The sequence below is a fragment of the Bombus vancouverensis genome, chromosome 2, assembly GCF_051014615.1.
Source record: "Bombus vancouverensis nearcticus chromosome 2, iyBomVanc1_principal, whole genome shotgun sequence".
Classification (NCBI taxonomy): Eukaryota; Metazoa; Arthropoda; class Insecta; order Hymenoptera; family Apidae; genus Bombus; species Bombus vancouverensis.
Window position 1 is genome coordinate 10,453,777 of NC_134912.1, and position 22,345 is coordinate 10,476,121.

Below are 22,345 nucleotides of genomic sequence, written 5' to 3' on the forward strand. Positions count from 1 at the left end.
GCGTTTTCCTTCTCTCTAACTTTTCGAATTTTGCAAAATAAAATCGCTTGAATTCCTTTCTTGAATGTTGCGTCAACGATCCGTTTCTTTTTGGATTGGAAAATTCTCTAACCAAACGCTATTGGATAAAAAGAAAACGAACATTTTTACTACTGTATAAATATAAGAAAACTTTCCGGTCAAACGAAAAATAGAAAAAAAGAAAAAGAAAATTTTTTCAATTAAACGACGGCAGTATCGAATATAGGTGATACAGAATTAATTTAATCGTAAATAACGTTTAAATAAAAAAATTCCAAAGACTATAGAAGAGTTACGAAAACAGAGGAAATACAGAAACAGACATTTTCTACCAAACAATAGACACAAACATGGACAGTTCGCAATTGAGAAAACGAAAAAGAAGAAACCTGCCCAATGTATAGTAAAACAACGTACGATCACGCACGAATAGAACGCACTGACTCACCACATGAGATCTGTGATGCTGATGATGCATTGTATGATGATGATGATGTCTCATCTCCTTAGCGTGATGCTTAGCATGATACTTGCTGCCCCTGTGCGGTGGATAAGTGTGATAAAAGATAAGGTCGTAGCCAGGCTGGCGTCACCTGACCTCCGCCATTTCGCACTTGGACACCGCTATCTGCCGGTTGTTAGGATGATTCTGATGGCCTGGTACGGTCAGCTGGGCCGAGCAATTGTTGTGAAGCTTTCTAGAGGCGTTGTTCGTCTGCATAGCCATGTTGTTCGATTTCTCGTCGTTTTGCGTCGCGTTTTCCAACGTTATATCGTTCTCGTCCAAATCGACCGTGAACGCGATACGATGATGAGCCGGCAGCATTTTCACGTTCGAGCCGATCGGCGTCACCGTGGTGGCTGGATCCAGCTTCACCAGGGCTGCTTGCAATTGCAAGGCATCCATGTCTCACAATCCAGCCTCGCGATCTTTCAAACGACCGAAAAACCAAGGAAAAATAGACGAATCGATCGATCTCGGGGGGACAATCCGACGAGACGGCTCTCGCGGTCGTTCAGTTGGCTGACTTATCGTCCAGATATCGGATGACGTTGATCGGATGAAAACGCTAGTTCTTCCATTTGAAGCAATCGACGTCGAGTTTCTCAACCTTTATCTTTCACGTGGTCGTTCTTTAAAAGAACCGCTACGCCCGCGATCGTTCCTTCTTCCCTCCTTTTCACGTGGATATTTCGAGAAACGGGACGGAATCATAAAACAGCAACTTGACCCTTGAATTCTCTTCCGTCGTACATCGAATCATCACACAAATATGCCCGTGCCTATTTTTACGCTTCTGGAACGCCTTTCGATTCTCTCGCCACTCGTTCAACCAGACTACGAAGAAATTCCACGAACAAATCCAACAGATTCGCGTGCTTTTTAGACTTTCACTTAATTACGCGACTTTCCGTTCACTCTCGATCTTCTCGAAGTACAGATTAATTTAGGAGGGTCTCGTGTTTATTCATCTTTCGAGATATACACTCTGCAAGGAAATATAAACGGCGTTTCAGACTTGCAAAGGCTTCTCTAGATTCACAGACAATCTGTCTTGTAGACGTAGTCTCTTGTGTTCCACTTCGACGGAAGACAAAAGACTTGCCAATATTGACTGTCCGTGGACACGTGTCCGCGGATAATTGTCTGGAAATCTGGACAAGCCTTAAACCTATCAGGATTACGAAACCACGAAGCCTAATACGTCTCGAAGCAACGTTTTGTAAGACTGCTGGGTTGTTACAGGCTTTCTGACATATCTGAGACTTCTTGAAATTATCATTGAAACTTTAAAACTTTAAAATACCTCAAACTTTTTCGATAGAGACACAAATTCAAAGAGAAATTCAAAGGTAGGTATTCAATGTTTAAAATCTTTCAATCAATGAAATCTAAAGATGAAATGCCACTTAGGTGGTTCCACGAAGATTTTACCTAATTTTTCCAAATTTTAGTACATTATAATCGATATTATCGTATCGTGTGTTACCTTTATTCGTTCATTTTTAATTGCTATTAATCAGTTCATTATTGAAAGAATCTCTCTTGAAATGATTAAGGTAAACAAACCAGCCAGTTTTACGAACATAATATCTAAAAATTGTTCCTCGAGTTCATACGTCATCGATCATCAATAATTTCGCGAACGTCGGTTGGATTAAATAGTTTCTAGGTGCTCGTCGCAGGCTGCACGCGACTTCCACGCACCCTGAACAATAGGAACCCGAGTGGCCATCAGAGATCCGCCTCGTCATCGCGATTATGATTCCGGACAGCGCGAGATCCCGTGAAACTGCTTCGTTACGCGTCGTTGAACGATCCTCGAGATTTAACGGAGGGACCCTGTCGTATTTCATTGCTCCACCAATATTTTAGATACGCGTGAACGTTGCATTAAAATGAGCAAGTTCATTCTCGCTATGAAGATAAGACGCTGTTGGCACGAAATAGGAAGCTACCTATTTGGTACGCGTTTAGATTTCAAAGATTGGTCGAGTGGAACACGATTGTTCGAAGCGTTGTAGATATCTCGAAGAGAGTTTTTAGAAACTAGTTGAGAAATTTTTTACTATTTCATTTAAATCTTTTATTCAACATATTGAAGTAATATCAAGAGGACAAAATTATTGTTGTTATATCTATATTTATAGGTAGGATCGCGTTAGTTATTACTTTATTATTCGGATGAAAAACACCACACTTCTCGGAGCCGGAAAACCTTTATTGCACACGCTTGGAAGGGACACGAACGAATGAATGAAAAGGAAGTCTTAAACTATCGATCTGGTCTATCGACCGTGTCTAGTAATATCTTCCAGTTACTCCTCTTTGTAACTAGCTGTCAGCATATAGATGGCGAGCGAGAACTCACGTTGTCATTTTCAACAATTATACCGCACGATTATTGTATATTTTACTCGTGGTAATTCAGGCTTATTTCAAACACTATTATATTATGTGTTGATATATGTACGAGCATATAGAGATCTTTAGTTGTATCAACGCTAGAACTACCGGCGGTAATAATACAAAATTTATACCAAATTAAAATAAACATATGTATATATTAATAAAATGAACGACTGTGTTATGATATTTGTTCATCGTTAGATCGATGGGATGAAGTTATATCGAGTGAACGTGACTGAAAGCTTCAACTGATGGAACTATGTATTTTTTACATGACTGATACAAGAAGCGATTTTACGTGATTATATGCGTGAAGATAAGAAGATAAGAATAAAATTTGGTTAATCAGGCAAGCAACAATATATACTTACTTTACGCTGATGTGAGTTGTAAATCGGGAAATTGATATAAAAGGTAGTTGCAAGCAACTGATTCGAACTACTGGTTTTAATAATCTCATTGTATAGATTATTTGCTCTTTCTTTAAATCGAATATTTCAAATTGTAAGTATATAATATATTGAAAATTCCATTGGAAAAATAGTAAATGGTACCAAGCAAAAAGTCGATTTATCGTAAGATTCGACGATTGAAATTATTTTACGACGTCCTATTTTTAGCAAGAGCAGCAAAAGAGTTTGGCTGCGATCTAATTGTTATACAACTATGCAACTTGAGTAACCAAGGCTATTACGTCTGCCAAGGTGATAATTAAGATTGTCGAATAAGTTTGTCAAGGCGATAATTAGGATATTCAAACTTTAAAAAGTTCCTAATTGTACTATTATAAAAATATAAAGGAGAATTAAGACCAGCGTAACGCGTAGTATTCATAAGCTTTGAGGATAAAAATTAATAAAAAGCCCCTTAAGCTTTTGAGACAAGGTGAAAAAATTTAAATTGCAATAAAAATTCTCCATCGATATAGACCACTTTGACACTTTTAATTTTCCTAAGAAATAACGTGATCTTATTTCTTCTGCAATATTTCGTTTCGAAATAAATTTAAACAAACTACCAGAATTATCCTCCGCTTGCAATTATCTACGTTTATTAATTATTTATTCCGCTATGATAATATAACCTGCAAACTGAAGACAAACCAAAAGTCCGAAAGAAATTCACATGTTTTATTCGAACGCCGCATCGGATGTATTTCCGGCTTGCAACTGGAGACGTTAACATGATTCATATCCCAGACGCTGGTCGGCACAGACAGAAGGTAGAAAATTTGCATATAACATGCTAGAGACGAGGCAGACGTCGCTGCATCTCTAACGATTCTTTTTTTATTCCACATACTGGAGATCGACTGAAACTCGAGACTTCTTTCGTCGAACGTGGGTGGATTCAGCTTATATAGCGTCGCAGAAATCGCTCAGTGTCCAGAACAATCGATAAACAACGAGTTCGTGAACCTACCAATCTTACACGATCCGTAAATATCATTAAGTTTTACGATTCCTGATTTAGCGATGGTTGGAAGCGTTTGCCGCGGGTCACAATATTGGAAAGTGCTAGTTTTCTCTTTAATTGGCTTTCTTCGTCTCTCAATCTGTAAAATTAGTTTGTTTGATAAACATGTATAGATAAAAGTGATCAGTGAAAAAATGAAGTTCAATGACAAAGCAGCGAACTGTAATGAAATTTCTCGCAATTAAGAAGAAGTTCGTAAAACTGTTCTTAGCACCTATGTGTTTTCATATTTTCCTCCTTACATCTTTGAATTTGCAACCGTTTAATTGCACTCGGGAAAACCTCTCTGACTTTCAACGATTGTTAGTTAGATAAACGTAATACTACGTTTTTCCAATGGAGCTAAATGTAAGACGTTGACTGTTTAGTTTCAGAGATTTCTTGTTAGCGGTTATCACGAAACTCACTAGCCGGATAACACGACAGCAAAAATTACATTACCTCACGATAAGCAAACTTTCGGTATACGATTATCACGAGACACATAAAAACGAGATATTTCACGATCCACTGCCAACGTTCAATTGCCCCAACCACATGTTAATTGTAATACGTATATGTAAGTATATTTCTGCAAAACCCACGCAGTAACGAAAACTCTACAAAAAAGGAATTCTCCGGACTATCGGTGAACCGAGTAGAAACCCCTATCTGATTCGAGTTAATGTTCGAGAAGCAGTCGAAGTAAACGTACGGATGAATAAACTGAGTAGGTTTAAAGGCCCGCTTGCTCGTTCCCTATGGGGATGTTCACCGTTGTCCTTGGAAGCGAGCGGCAATTAAAAACGCCTATTCCACGGATTACCTATTCGCAAACGAGTCAGAGGCAGACGAATTTTATACCCGCTTTATAGAGCTTTACCTTGCTTTATGTTCGGTGCAGAAAGACGGCGCAGGTATTCGTGAAAGGAATTCCAAGGGCAACGGTGTCTGGGCCTCGAAAGGACGGTCAACGCACCACAGTTTCCTTTGTGCGATTCAGCCGCGTTTCTAAATCGTTTTCACAAACTGTTGAGAGAGCTGGAACGCCTAGAACGCCCACGGGAATCAGCCGTTTCTACCTTCGCCGGGGAGACATTGTACGCGTCTGGTGGAACACGTTTTTATACTACTCGAATCGATTTCTCTCGCTCTTAGATAGGTTGAGAGGGAATACGGCTGGGGTTACAGGATTTTTTGATCGCGCCAGGTTAAGTTTGATAAATTTAATGGTAGCGAGGAAATAATTGAAACTGTACTAGAAATAGGCTAGCATTCACAATACTGTGATATTGTGAAATAGAAAGCTACTCAAATTACTGCAAACCCCTTAAATAGCAAGATCGAATATATCCTCTTAGATTGCAGAAATATACCTATCAACTGTCTAGCTAAATGTATTCCATAATGATGCAAAATCATCTCTAAAGATCATAGTTCTCTAACGACTACCAACTACCAATCTGGAGCATCCCGCGACAACTAGAGATCAGTTGTCTTCATCTTCCCTTGATTCGACTCGTTAAGCAGAATGTAAAAACGTAGTTAACCTAAGGTACTGATAAATATACCCTAGCCAACCTTCAGACAAATTAACCTATCTGGTCGCTAACGAGTGAAGAAAAAGCCAAGCATCAATCTCTCCGTTAACGCCCAAAGATGGATCACGCCCGTGTATCTGTCATTCGAGCGTGGTTACCGACCGGGAAAGAGAATCGCAGGATGTCCCCGATGACGAAGCCGAGTTGGTCGTTAAAGGTGGACACAGGCCCGGTTGAGTGGCCCGAACAAAGGATCTCGAACTGGACAATGGCTTTTTCTTAACGTTTCTGACGACCTTTGCCGCGAGAGAGGAGAGAACAGAATGTAGCAAGGGACCACACAACACTATAGACGGCTCTTTAGCAGCCGTAATGACAACTTCTCTCGGTGTGGCGCGACTAGTCGTGGTGCGGCGGTAATTAAAGGGCGTGGAAACTAGGTAGCTCGGCGCTCGGCTACCAGGGCCACTTTTCTTTCGGCACAGATACGATGAAAAGTGAACTGTTCCACGCTCCGCTACGCTGAAAAGAACACCACGGTGTGTACAATGCCAGCTGGTAAGCACGAAAAATTTTCACTCAATAGTGAGAAACTTGGTGCCGCGAAAGGATAAGCTTTGTCTCTAGAAATAATAACGCCCCGGACGTTTGATACACCAGATTAATTAATAGGGAAACGCGCCGGTTATCGTTTTCATCGTCGTGCCTTTGTTCCACGTACGTGTTCCATATATGTTGTTATTCAATACATTGGAGATCGTGAAATCGTGTTAACGCAATATGTATGTCATTTGCAACTATTTTTCCATCAATTTACGATATCGATCTCTAGCTTTTTAATATTCTAGCCGTGAAACGGAGCACCAAGGATTTGCTTAAACTGTTGGTTTGGAACAATGTTCAGCTGTTATAACATTTGCGATTTTTCTCCTCCGTATCTTTCCTGGAATTTCCGACTGCGTTACTCAGGATCAACATTAAATGTAATCTAATTACAATTTTAATTAAATGAAAACGCTAAATAATAATTAAACGCCATCCTTCTGTAGAAACAGGTTTAATATCTCTGCATATTCAATTACGTTATTTTTCAATTTTCATTTATATATTCTTCTCAAAGGGAATTTTATATTTGCTACTATCAATATATTACAGCGATATCATTCGTGTCAGCCTTCTAAGGTTCACAGTGACACCCGGTAACGATACTTGAGAATTAATCTCAGCCCCTAAGACACACAAAGCAACCAAACCAAGCCACACAAGATTCCTGTCAACATAATCTACCTCCTGTAACCTAATCAGCTAATTCGCAAACGTTTCCTCCCGACGCCAACCAAGTATCTATAACCTGGATTCGAGCATCCGAAATATCTCCGACCTTCCACCTTATCCACAAATATCAGCCTTCCACCTTCCCTCCGCAAGTTTCTATTTCTTCATTTCTTCCGCAAGAAACTACGAGCACACGTGGAGCCGCTATCTGTCCCGATATCACCATCGATAAATCGAAATGGGAACGAAGGTCCAGGATTTTCTATTAAGCCGACTGTTCGCTAGCTGCCAAACGTCAAGAAGCAGAGTTACAATTATCGAGGCCACTCGTTCCTTACGAGACGCTGGATACCTTCGTTTTTTTCCAATTCTTTTGCCTTCTCCGATGCCTTTACTGACTGAACTGACCAGAGCTACTCTCCGCGTGGACTTTAAGTGGGGTTACCGGATGGGGGTCAGCTGTTATTGGCGTGTACCGTTCGCCACGTAAGTGCTAAGTGCGAGAGCTGCGAGGTTACCGACGAGATTACCCCTGCAACACCAATAATCGAGTAATAACGAAGTCGACCGGCTCGCTTCCTCTTGTACCTACCTATCTCGGAAGCGACGCAGATTCCACGGCAGATCGGTATCAGAGGCCATGGTTCGGACCACACCGGCTATAATCTGGCATATATGTGCTTCGAAATTACTCGTTACATACATATAATACTTTGAAGAGATACTCGATGAATGGACTTCGTGGAATTGTTTAAACGTTTCTGGGGATGGTTTTAAAGAGGTGAGTAATTTGGGGGTGTTGGTGCGCTGTTACTGTTAGTGCTGTAACTTGTTGTTCGAAGCTAAGAGATGAGCCATGTAAGAGTTACGTAATACGTATATTATTGTTAAATGTATGCGGTATATTATGTATAACACTGTGTAATGTGTAATATACTGTATAATATAATACGCAGACTGGTTAATACCTGGTTTTGATAGAGAATTTCAACACTATATAGAACTTCGAATTAACTGCTACGGTGATACGAGCTTCTCAGAAATAAAACTGATCAAGTCAGTTTCCATGAGTTCCACAATTTTATCTTCGTATGTGATTAGTATCGAGCTTCTCAGAAACGAGTTATCCACTTGCACGAGTTTATGTGTTTCAAGAAAATGGTATATACATGCGATAATTTCAAGAAAATTGTAAAAAAAATTCTGACATTCAATATAATGTCTCTGAGCAGTTCTAATAAAATACAACGATACCTTGATAAAGAAATAAAGATACACAACAACAACTAATATAATAAGTACCATTACTTTTTTATTCAGATAATCTTACGCTTCGATTAGATATTCGTTAAAAATATTATATTACTGTATGTCGTAACGAATGTTATAATATCACGAAAGAAACTATACGACGTGCCTCGAATCTAAAGTTAATCGTGCGCGACGTATCGAATCACGATCGATTCACCTGACGACGCGGAGCGTTTTAACTGTAACGTCACCGGTGAACTTTCATTGTTTGTCGCCGGTTACCTCCGCAATTTGTAATTTAATAATCCCTATTAATCAGTGTCAGGAGCTCGCTGTCGTGTTTCGCCGCCACGCGGAGGCCAACCAACGGGAAAATGGCGTCGCAGCCCGTGAAGATAAAGTTGGACGCGATTCGGACACGCTGATAAGGGGTGAAACGAGCGTGGCTGTGGAAATGACGGCTCAGACGGCGATTAGCCTTCTCGAGTAGGTCGAGGGAAAGAAATTGCACAATGGGGCAGAAACGACGTAGAAACGACACGAAAAACCACTATTCTTGATAACAAACAATGGCCTTTGTTTTACTTTCTACGATGCGATTACGTTAACTGATATTTTGATGTTGTCACTGTTTGCCGGTATTAGAGGCAAGTATTTTTTACAGATCGAAACGATATTGGATAATAAAGGCAATCTATATTGGTATTAAAGGACACTTTATCACGCGAGATGGATAGCTGTTTTTTATGTAAGTTAAATTATAGGATCGTAATGTAACGCAAAACCATGGGAACAATGAAATGTATTGAATTGAAAAAATATATTGTGAAAATGAATTGTATTGAAGGTTTGACGCAACAAGCCGAGGAAGGTGATTATTTAGGGAATAAAATTATAATACTATGCGTAGAAGCAGATTTGGGGATAGAATATTTTTATGTTTACGAACAAAAGGATTTATATTCACCAGTAATACTGAATTGTATGTAGATATAGATCTAGTAAAAATATTCGAACAATAAGATTTAAGAAATTACCCAAGAATACAAAAGCAAGAATACTCATCGTTCCGAACTAGTCATTTCTCGAGACACTTTCTAAAATCCCAATCGTTCAAATAAATCCTATATAGCGCTACGTATCGTACTACACGACGTCTTAAAATGAAAATCACGAAACCAACTATCCACATATTCAAGGATAAAAATAAAAATTTCTTTAAAGAATAATACAACCCCATAAGAACTTTCTTCCACTCGAACAACATTCCATTCCAATAATCAACTTAAGCGTCTCTTCTGTATATATATATCCTATCCGAGTCTCATTCCGAAGTCCTGTTAAATCCAAGCTAAGCTGAATAGCCATTACGCGAATGCTTCCGTGTTTCGTGTTCAAACGGAATGATTCCAGAAGTGCGTACGATAAAGTTATCCGGTGCTTTGCTGCTTGGCGAAATTATCGGAGATACGATGTCGTCGTCGTTGTAGACGCGTACGTGATCGTAAATCGCGTGCAACATAACCGTGTGTTTTACTCGCGACGACGACAACGATGGTCTCTACGACACGAACTTCGAGCAATACCTGCGTCAAGACATTTTCCTTGGAAAACCATGGAGAGATAGCTGCAGGGGTTGAGTGGGAAAAATGAAGAGATAAAGAGACGTACGTTCCATAAGTTACGAGACCGATGGTTTTCAATATAAAGTTTAATAAAACATGTTCGTAATAAGACCCCCGAGATATAAATTTATGTTGCGAATTATTTTAATGTGTACTCTACTCTGGTTTTAGTTGTAATTAGACTGTGAATTTTTATGCGAATTCGTATTATTAAGAGAACGATTAAAGAAATGTAACCTAAATAGAGTACAGCTTCTACCCTGAATTTTTGTTCCATATGTTTCTGCGTCTTATGTACATTTTTTAACCAGTTATTTATAATACACGCAAATTGACGAGTATCGTCTTCGTTTTATAATGACAACATCCATTCGCCTATTTCAAGTGTACTGATAATAAACGTCCCGTGATTTACTGATGGTAATGTTGGAAAGAGAAAGAACGAATGGAAGGAGAAAGAAGAGGCGAATAAAAAGAGAGACAAAGGAAACGAAGGCGAGTGAAAGAAAGGAAAAAGGCAAAGTAAAAGAAAAGGGAACAAGGACAGAGAAAGAGATGGAATGGAGATTGAGAGTTGAAATAGGGGGGAAAAAAGAGAAATAATGGACCAACCGAGAAGTAAGTGGCAGTGTAAGAAAAAAAGAGTAGAAAAATCAGAAGGAAAAGGCTGGAGAAAAAAAATGGTGAAAAAAGAGGAAAAAAATGAAGGAAACGACAGCGACAGAGAGAAAACAGAGGAAAAAGCGAAGGCGACGAATCGTCAATTTCGTTTAGGTACATAGGTGGACGTGTGACGGAGGCGAATCGTGGCACGGACAGAGGGAAACGATGAAAAATCGTTGGACGGTAGAGCGTCACGAACGAACGCAAGAGAAAATTGTAGCATTTGCGGCACGTGAGAGGATTGCATGCAGTCCGCGTAAAAGCTGCAAGAATCACTGACTGTATATGTGTCTATACACGGTGAGTCACCGGATACAGGAGATCAAATAGAGTAGTGTTGGATTTCAGGACGCAAAGAAACACGTATAAGATAATTTAAATGAAATTGTAGAGAAATTATGGTGTATATATGTAGTGAATATATATAGATGTTACGTGTAGATATTTTTGCGCGTAAATGGTACGGATAGTTTGCTGATTATAATAATTGGGAGAGGGTGCAAGAGATGAAATGTAAATGGTTCAAAGAGAACTCTTTCTGTAAATATAACAATACATTATACAGTTGTATAATTCTTTTAGATAGAACCGTGTAGTTACTTCCTCGTAAATTACTGCAATTTATTATTCTATGTAAAAAGGTAATGAAACCTTGAATTATTGAAAAAATAATTAGTTCGTGAGATATCTTAATTACTCTATGAATAAATAAATTCTTTTTTATTCTCGCTAGATGTAACCATTTACAATCCTCATACTCATCCTTCTTTGTTTCCTATGCTGTAAAAAATATTTTCTATTAACTCGAATAAAATAGATTATTGGACAAATGATATATTAATAAAGGAAATAATACAATATATATAATAATTACAAATGGAACTAGTATCTAAGACAAAAAATAAGAGAAAAAAAGGAGAACCACGTTTCTTTCTTCAGATATCCAGATTTTCAAATTATATTTTATGTTCCTTCAGATCCAAAGTTAATTAAGTTCCACGTTTCTCGTAACTCACTTCGTATATGTGCAAACCTGTATCGAAATAAAGCACGAAAGTACTTCCTTCAGTCATGGCTGACGTACCGCAAGAGATATTAAGCTCGCGTAACGAACATCGCAACGTAAAGTAAGAAACGTTTTCTAAAATCCCGCTAGAAGATATTCGAATCGGTCCACGAACATTCTGCGTTACGTTCTGTGCTTTTCTACCTTCAGCCATCAGGCAAGGGAAAAGAGCCACGAAAGTATTGAGAAAAAAATGATTCGTCTCGTTAGAAGTCGAAATTACAGGAAAACGAGAAGCACGAAGAAACAAACAGGAAGGAAAAAAGGTTGGGTCGTTGACCAAGAAAAAAATCTCCTTTTACCATCTTTTCCTGCCATCACTTTGAGCATCTTCAAAGCAGCTACTACCCTTAATTTGGGAAAACATCGACTTTCATTTTGTTTCCATGAAACTAGACAGTCTTTTCATAGGATTAATGCGTTTAATGATCAACTTGGTGTCTAATGATTTTCAGATTATCCTTAAATTACTAAAATCTATTTACTTATCATTTGATAAGTCTGTAGTATCTATAAATCTGAAGTATTAAGTTAAATCAAACATTAAAAAATTTAAGAAAAAAGTTAATACACTAGTGCAAAAAGAAAAAGATCATAAAGTGAAAAAGATATTAAAAAAATAAAAAAGACCTAGTTCTGATATAGAAAGAAAAATAGCATGAAGTCAAACTAAAGTTAAAAGATTCAATAGCAATACATAGAAACAGCGGGATGATTCAATGAGATATTCCAACTTTTTCTGTGAACTTCCAACAGTTCTTGACTCAACCTGCGATAAAGAGCTACTTAATAAAATTACTTTTCTATCAAATTCCTTATCGAACTTCCATATACCGATACCTTACGCTTTCACTATACCCTTGTCCGCTAACACATGTCCGCAGAGGATCAGATAATAATCAGCCAAAGCAACATTGCTATTCGCAAATACAAATTGCCTGACCTGTGAACTTGATTTCTTATCACGTCCAGCGCAACTATTTCGAACACGGTCGCATGCATATAAATCTAAAACCTTATCAACCTTACACACACCCAGCTACATATAGCTGTACGTACCCAAGTATTCCAACACTTGCTTATTTCCCGCGGGATTCGATTTAATGATATTGATTAATTCCCTCTATATAATTGTTTTATACATCGTAGAAATTCATTCAACCAACGAATACTTATCACAGGGCTAATTAAAATTTATCGATAACTTGAAATCCTTAAAATTTATAGCCTACAACGTAGATAGACATTGTAGAATCAACGAGAATGTAAACATTATAGCTTCCATGTAGCTACTTGTAATTAACTTGTTCAATTTCTTTCTCTCATTCTCATACAACTAGTATACCCATGAAATTAATTCACGTATATATTACAAATTCAACCAGCATGTTTGAATACCCATCAGTAGATTGCGTACGTTTATGCAAATTCATATTTTCATAAACACAATCAAAGGAGCGAAACATAAGAAACTCGTTTCATCTGCCAAATATCATAATAAGCGCTTTACGCTGAATATTTTACATATTTTTGCATATTACACGCATTCTGCATATCTTTAACATCTTTTAATTCCCCACACACGCATAAACATTCTTGGTTCATTTACGAAGTACGAAGTGTATACGTACGAACATACACACGTATTATGAACACAATCAGAAAAAGAGAAAGCAGCGTCACACATTCCGCAAGCCTGTGATAGGAACGCGAACTATCCGCCACCCCATTTTGCAAAAATCGCTTTATTGCGCGGAAAAGAGGTGGTATCGCGTGCACTTTATCGTGGACGCTCGTCAAGGGTGAATAGAGATAGCCTGGAAGTGTTCCCCTCTGTGGACAGAACCTCGATATTGGACAGCAGGTTGGCCTGATTTACATTGCGCAACCTGTAGAGCGCCCGGTGGGAAAAATCGAAACGAGATCCGTCGAAAAACTGACCATTTTCGAGGAAACTAAATAGAACGCCAGCCACATCGAAAGAAATTTTCAGAAACTTTGCACTCCTGAATTTTATGTGACGACAATTTTTCAGCAACTTCTCACTATCGACTTTTATGCGACAAAGATAATCTTTTCTAGTAAAATTTCAATCCTGATTTTTATACAACGGCAGTATCGATTTTTCATATTATAAAGACAATTTTCAGAAAACTGTCACTTTTGATTGGTATACGATAAAAAATTTGTTCGATAAGAATAAATGGCGATTCCATGTGAATCGTGAAATATCACGAACATGTGCATGTGATACGACTTATTTCGATATTAGTTTATATGCTAATTTTTTCCATCGACCGTCAATTTAATGACAGTGGATGGAATATCGCGTTTGCTGCATTCAACGAGATTATTGCCGATTCGTGGAAGTTTCTTTTTAAGGAACTGCATTTCTCTTTTTTCCTTTTTGTTTTACCTATTACGTAGTTATAGTATCCGTGGAATCTTTATTTGGAAGTTTCCTTTTACACGTGTCGATTAGGTTTTATTTGAAAAATTGCAACGTGACAAATTGTTTTTATCTTTTCTGTCGAGATAACCGATGTCTCTGTTGAAAAACTGGTATTAGTGACGAAAAGCTTTTTTGCGATAGATAGTTTTTCAGTGTCAATTTTGTGTAAGCTTTAGGTAGAATTTCTTGTACCGGCCGACAAACTTTTTTATCGATATCTTATATAAGTTTTATATTAGATCGATGATACTGCGATGGCGTAATCGTGAAATTTAAATATTTTAGACAATGCGCGCAACCGATTTCGGAAATAGTTAATTTTTATTCACGATATTATCAAACATTCCTTCCATGAATTTATTACGGTTATTAGTGAAATTAAATTCTATCTTTTTCTCTGGAAAATTAAACACGACGAAACTTTGCCACTGTTTCGTGATCACTCTGTATATCAATATGCCCTATCTTTTAGTGACATTTGTGAAGGATTACGTTAAAGTACAACATTATTGGTATATGTACGAATGGATTTACGAGTTTTATAGTTATATTTACCTACGATAGATAAATCCCAAGCTCCCGTGCCATGAATAGTAATTTCTCAAAGTTAGAGGATTATATTCAATTCTGCGTTTGCGTGTAAATATATGTACGTCTGTATTAAATATATTATTCATATCTTTTAAGACAAATTGCTATAAACGTAACTCGTACAAGTAATGTAGCATTAAATCAAAACTTTTCCTTCCCCTGCATTAACTATATGCTATTACACGTATATCAATTACAGTGATTACGATGATTGGAAAAGAAGCAGAATAAAACGTAATGTGTTTCAAAACGCATGTAATTATATTACGATTTTAAAGACGAACTTAGAAACGTGGAAATATGAAAAATTTAATGCCCGTAATTATACCATAGTTTCTGAGACGATCGTAAAAACGAGGCAATAGAAAAAGAATGTAAAAATATTAGAAAACGGAAAAAATTGCGTAAGCAACGTATTAACATACAAAAGTATATTTATTATTATTTGTTGCCTCTGTTACGTAAAACTTGATTTATTGTCATTGATAAAGCGTAAAAATCACGCGACAAATGTTTAATCACGACATTATTGATTCCTAGAAGCGGTAAGGCCGATCGCAAGGCCTGTTGGTCCCGATTCGCGAGTCACGATCGATCGATCGACGATTGAGATCAGGCCCAAGCATAAATTCACCGGCAGCCAGAGATTTGCTCGTGCATAGCCAATAAACACGCCCGGTTAATGATTTATCGCGATCTCACGACTGACGCACATATGTAGCTATATACGTACATATACATATCCGTTTTCTATCGGTGCATTCAGATCAAACTTTTATCCACGCATTGCCCGTAACGAATCGTTAGAGAGAGAAAGACAGAAAACGCTTTCTTTCGCCAGAGAGAATTCTGAGTCATAGTTATGCATTCGAGTGCACCAGAAACCGAACTCACCAGCTGTGCATATCCGGAGGACTGACTGCAAGGACTGAGTTTTCGATCATTCATGCGTCCACGTAGTTCGAATGTTATGTTGCACATTGTAGATCAGAACAGAAGTTTGTTTCAAATGGTTTTAGGGTGTGTTAAATACTGAAATGTTGATACCTTTGTGAGCCATGTTGGGAAATATTTAGATATTTCTGTTTGTAATAAATTATGTTAACAAACAGTGAAACGTCGATTCTTTCCTAATAAATTGCGTTTAATAAATGCAATACTTGGTTTGTAAGAAATTCTGAAGAAGCCTGCTTTTTTCTAATAACTTGTGCGAACAATGTTCAATGATGCGAAGAATTGAAATAAACGAAAGAAATGAAAAAAGAACTGTGAAATTGTCTCCTTATCTCGGTAATCTTATGCTGCTGAACTATTGGAATTTGTCCGTAGAACATATGCCAAGATCAAATATGCGATCAACCATAAAACAGATCCTAATCATCGAGTCGTTTTAGAGAATAGCGGAGCTTTGGCCGACCAATGGTAATTACTATTAATCATTTTCGCGCTGCCTGATGTGTGGTAATTAATACCAGCCGCGAGAAAGTTGCACGTTTCGCTGTCTACTGCGAACGAACACGAAGAAGACGACGAAGACGACGATGACGACGACGATAATGATGATGATAATGACGATGGTGCACCTCCTTGACTCTTCCTGGGTTGAAGGCTCGTTTTTGTTTTCCAACCTGCGGACTATCCTGACCTATGACCAGAATCGTTTCTTCGCGTGAATATCCTATGTGTTAAATGCAAATAGACAATTTTGTCTATAATTAGTAATATATTTTGCCCCATTTTTTATCATCCTTTCTCATCACTAAACCTTAACTTTTGCATTTCCATTTTATAAGATTAACGTAGCAACGAATTTAGATTTTCAAGGAACCGCGCTACTTATGGTACGACCTAATCCGAGGCAGAAGTTTCTGAAATACTACCGTTAGCTATAGATCCCTTATGTAAGATTTCAAGCCATAAAGAACCACTTTTTCTGTTCATAAACTAAAAAAAAGTTGTGCATCGTATTACATCGAAGAAACAGTAAAACAATAAATCCCGTGTAGGGCGGAAAATCAGGTTGGCGAAAATATCCTGTGCGAATTTCAAAGAAGAGGACTGCGAAGGAATACAACCTGATTCCTCGCAGAAACCAGTTGACTTTGAACCAGTGAAACGAGAATTGTTTGCGCTCGAGGTTTCAAAGCAGCAGGATCTGCCTTACACCAACACAATAGTTTCGATTGAAACGGTTTGACCGAGCAAACTCCGTGTCTACAAAAGCTTCTGAAACTACTCTATAGCACGACACAGAATTTTGAGTTTCAATAAGTCGATATAACCGCTAGTTAATGGGAAATAATGTAGCGCTGGAGGTAACAAGTTTTGCCAACATACGAAGTTCAAAAGAGGTCGAGAGATCATTAGAATTTCATAAAAGAGGATCAGTAGATGGAGAAACGAAGGACGCTTTAATATTACACGTCTCGTTATCTTCTCCTCCTTTGGTTTTTAACGCGCGAGTTCAATACGAATTCCTTTAATTTTATTTTAATCCCTTCACAGACGAATTTTGTTAAAATCGAAAAAAGATTATTCTCTATTTTTCTCAAAATAATGAGCTCACGCGTATATGACGATTGAGCGTTAAAATTGATTATTCGTAGTCGTTAATGATTCGGTACACTCAGAGATATTTTATCGCAATAATCTTCGTCGTATCTTTTCGAATCCGGTTCCCCCGTATTCCTCGAAAAGCTAAATTGTATTTTATTTCGTTTGGTTTTTTGAAAAACTTTCGTTCCAATATTTATATTACACGTATTACGTGCAAAACTATATATTTTTATATAAAATTCTCGTACTTCTGAGTTACGTGACCCGCGCGGAATATGTTAAAGCGTAATATACCATCTACTGATGCAAATGTTTATTTACAACTATTTCATCGGAGTTTATACCGAGCTGTCGCGATAAACTCATTCGAGTTGCGTTCAGTAGTTTCCAGCGGACATTTTAAGTTTCAGATATATGTTTGATGCTCGCTTACGTGCGATCTGTTGCTATACGAATATTTATGAGACTACGCGAATTCAAAGCGTATTCTCCGATTAGCGAACTTTTACGCGAAACTAAGATCATACTTTCCTGATAAACATATTCTGCAGCTGCAGTGAGTAACATAGCAATATCTCTAAAGAACATTATCTTAATTTTTTTTCCACCCATCCTATTTTGTACGATACTATAAATTTCCCTGTGAAGCACCTTCTTTGGTTCAGTTATGCTACTCACTCTACGTATCACGTTGCATTGAAAGTGAGAATATTACTCTCGACGGTAAAAGCGAGCGATTATATTGCTGTGACGATGAAGTTTACGCGGTCAACGAAACAACCTGAACCATCTGATACACTGTTAGCATTATCCAGTATTATGGATCGTTAAATCGAACCTATATCTTTCTACGAATCGTATGGAAGTTTCCCTGTCGGTCCATTAGACCGCCATTGTGACGATCTCGCAGCCATTTAATGGACTTTGACGCAAAAGAAAACTTTATCAACCCCATAGCGCTAAATATTCCGGACAGAAGAAAAGAACGAAGGTACATTTCGCGATAACGGCAGACTTCCAGTTCTTGTTAACAATCTTCCACGAGCAGACGTATCTACATAGAATGGTCGTTTCACTGCTGTGCAACCGGACTAAACTTGTAGAATAAAACGAAACGTGGAAGCTAAATAAATTTCGTTATTTTATCCATAGTCAATTTTCTGTTTAGCTTCTTCGCAGCTCGGAATATTTTTAACATACTCTCATTGGTGATTGAATTTTTAGTCATTTTCTATATTATTTCTTCATAAGCAAAAAGGAACTATTATTAATTACAGACTTTGTTATCCTTGTTGTTAATAAAATAGACACCCGATTCGATGATTAATACTTGCGAGTAACTAGTATGTAACGTGTATTTAAACGTATTTTACATAGATAACGATAATTAAAGTACGATGAGAATAAAAATTAACTACTTAACTCTACTGCAAGCAATATTTTTAGTGATTGCTAGTCGCAGTATTCGATGAATTATAGATAATAGTATTATTCCAAAGAAGAATAAAAGAAAAGGTTGGAACAACGTCTCCCGACATAAACGTCGCTTCAAAGAGTTCAGATAAAGAATATCTGATTACGAAATTGTCTGCGGTAAACAATTTACGAAAGTATATATAATCAAGGTGTTTTGTACAAGGAATCGATGAACCGTGACAAAATCGCATATTCCATGTAGAATGCATAGTAACACGTAGGCGTACTGAATTCAGGACGCAAAACGAGCGAGAAAAGTTCGCGTAAATATACGTTCTACTTTGTTACAGATCAAAGTTGCACGATGTGCTCGTTGTTTTTCGAAAACTATGCCTAAATAACACCTTTCTGTTTCGCGATCAGATAAAAGCTTCCAAGTATTTTATCGAAAGCTTTCTATCTATTCAGTTGGCCGAACATTGTTATCGAACATTACTAAATCAAATATTAGCGTTTATTAGTACACGAATTTCATTACACTAACTTAATTAATCGTTTCGAACTAAAATCCGAAAGTAGTTGTATTGATTCTTCAAGCGTATATTTTATTTTTCTACGAGTGTCTGAATATTTATGGACGATATAATCTATAATATAATATAATCTATAATAATCTATATTGTCTACATATTATATCAAGAAAAGGAAATTATCTTTTTTATAGCTGCAAGTCTTTCGTTTACAGTCAACAAATTTTATCGGACCAAGTCTATCTATGTATATTACTTGGAAGCCCCTTTTCCAAACTAGTATTATCCACACACATCGATACATCTATCGAAAGGAACACACTTTTCCTCGGCTGCCTGAAGCAATCACCCCTCTGTCGACCAATAGGTAACACACTTTTCCAATCCAAAAACCTTTTGCACACGACGTTCCCATCAATCCTACGATCCAATAGCTCTACCCTCTAAAAGCACGTGAAACGAGTTCTCAAGACTCTCGAGAGCTCCTCTAATTTCCACAAACTCATATCCAACGATCTAATCCCATACCCCGATGCACAATTTTCCCTAACAAGCGCAATGTGACTGAAAGATGCAATTCAGTCAAGACCGTACTCCATACTTATTGCAACCTATCGACATCTCCATCGTTTTCTTTCGATCGACAAACTGATCGACCAGCAAACAACGGACACATTTTACACACACGGTCGGACCTTATTTCCATCGAGGTGTTTTCCATTCGACGAAGATCAGACGATCAGACGATCAGACGATCAGACGATCAGACGATCAGACGATCAGACGATGTTGAACGAGATTTCAAAAATTTCTAGGTCCGATCACGTTCGCCGAATACGAACTTTTACGTAGCCAAATTAACCAACTGCATTGTTCGAATTGGTTTCTTTGACTAATATAATTATGACAGTAGTGTCTTATCAAAGCGCCAATGAAACTTCAAGATGTTTCACGCTATGTGATATATCTACAAAATCTTTTTTTCGTGAGTATTGTGATCAGTATACCTCATAGAAAACCGAAAAAAATCACAAAATGCAAAATAAATCTTTTCAAATGACATTTGTAATCCTGTCTTTCCACTACGTTTCAATTCATGGAGTTGATAACACGGTTCCTGGGAGGTTTCATATCTGTCCGCGATATCTTTGTATTATTATCTTCGGCGGTGGAAAAACGAAAAACGCGCCCGCATATTTCCCAGCAGCGACGCTGCGACGCCGTCGACGTCCACGGCGCGACGCCAAGGGAGACGCCTGGAGAACGGTCGCGGTGGGATCGTCGACACGCGGAGAGGCCACGCGAGCCAGGTTCTCACACGCGAGAGCCAGGTCGTCGCGTACGGTCACGGCATGCATACGTGAAAACGCGTGGAGGACCAACGAACGTATACACAACCAGACGATGCAGATCGAACGAGTTAAACGACGACGCGAGCGACGACATTAGTAAATACACTAGCAACGTACACGAATAACGTACAGAAATAACGTTCACGAGTATGCACGAACGACATATACAATAAGTAACGTACAATAGCCGAGGAATGTATGTGATATATACGAGTACCGAACATGAAATGGACGAGAAGACGCGTTAGCTTGCAGCCTGCAGCGGAAACGAGCAAACGAAAATTCTCTTTCCGATAGCGTCTCGGAGCAAATTTGTTTTTTCGAGACTGTTGGACAACGCACTTTCCACCGATCAAAGGAACACGTCAGAGCTATTCGATTTGATCGATCAGCTGCCGATGATCCGTTTTATCATTTTACTATGCCGCAGTCAATGGTGCGTAAGAACGGAGAAAGTGCGCGACTAATGAGATAGAGATATCTCACGTGATCCTTTGTTTTATTCCCCAGCCGATCAGAGATCGAATCCGAATCCCGATCCGACGGCTAGATCACCTCTCGACGATTGCTGTCGAGCAAGCCCGAAAAACCACAGGCCACTACTCTCTCTCTCTTTCTCAGTTCACACCTTCTTCCTTGCAGATCCAATTCACGCGTCTCTTCTTCTCCCGTTTCTTCCTCGATATTCTCCACCGCCGGAAATTCCACCAGTTTACATCCTTCCGGAACGAAGACTCGATCACTGTCACCCAAAGAGGATCGATGACGCGGAGACACCGGAGGAGCGAGAATCACGAAGGTCGGCGAGTAGGGTGTCGCGAGTACCGCATCGACAATCTAGCACCACGTCGCCAACTTACTGGCTCTCTCTTGTCGAATCATCGCACGACCACGTTCAGAGATATAGCGCAACGAGGATCGACCCGATCACCAACGACGGACCAACGTTCACGACACCAATTGATAATCACGAGACGCATAAATATACATCGGTAACTCGATAATCGCGATATTCAAAACGTAAAATTGAACGAAACGTTACATGTACCGTGAGGGCCAACTATTCTTCCGTTACGTGAACGCGTTCTCAACGCTCGAAACAGCACACGACTTTTCGCGCTGGACCACCCGGAGCCTCGCGTTCCTCTGATTCTCTTCGCCGTCCTCTCCCTCGTACTGTGTATACGCCGATAAACCGCCCACCTCCTACCCTTACGGCACCCTCCTACCCCGCCAACCCTCTCTTCTCTTCAACCCTCTAGCCTAGTAGTAGTAGGATGCGGGGAGTTACTGGGGTGGGATCAATATGAGGTTGAGCGAACGCGGGAAATTCGCGCGCAGGTCCTTCTCCACCCTCCACCCTCCCCTCCCTCCACACGATACTACTCTCTCTTACCCCCTACTCTTGGCTAACCCCTCTGTCCCTCGTCTCTGTCCTCTGCCCGCACCCTCTGTCTATCCTTTTTTAACCGATGTAAAGAGAGTACCTCGTACTGACGTCTATCTCGTCTCGCTCTACCACAACCCTTCTACGTCCGTCTCTCACCGATTTTCCCGCTCCTTTTTCGTTGCCTCGTCGTCCCGACGTCTCCCGTTCGGCTCGTTTCTCGGCCAACCTTCGCGGCGGAGAGCCCACCCTT

General features: G+C 38.9%; 2 protein-coding genes across 4 annotated transcripts in view; both read right to left on the reverse strand.

The window, feature by feature from the left end:
• Positions 1 to 22,345, reverse strand: part of LOC117163227 (uncharacterized) — a 267,579-nt gene that overhangs the window by 147,374 nt on the left and 97,860 nt on the right. The window lies entirely within an intron of this gene.
• LOC117163236 (uncharacterized) lies at positions 476 to 21,840 on the reverse strand. The gene is made up of 2 exons (XM_033345323.2): positions 21,334 to 21,840; positions 476 to 1,511 (listed from the first exon to the last, which is right to left on the reverse strand). The coding sequence occupies exon 2, from the start codon at positions 926 to 928 to the stop codon at positions 611 to 613; it is 318 nt and encodes a 105-aa protein (XP_033201214.1). The 5' UTR covers positions 929 to 1,511; positions 21,334 to 21,840; the 3' UTR covers positions 476 to 610.

What these genes read in the sequence shown, in the direction of transcription:
- LOC117163236 (XM_033345323.2), bottom strand. Translation starts at nt 928, where the DNA reads ATGGATGCCTTGCAATTGCAAGCAGCCCTGGTGAAGCTGGATCCAGCC.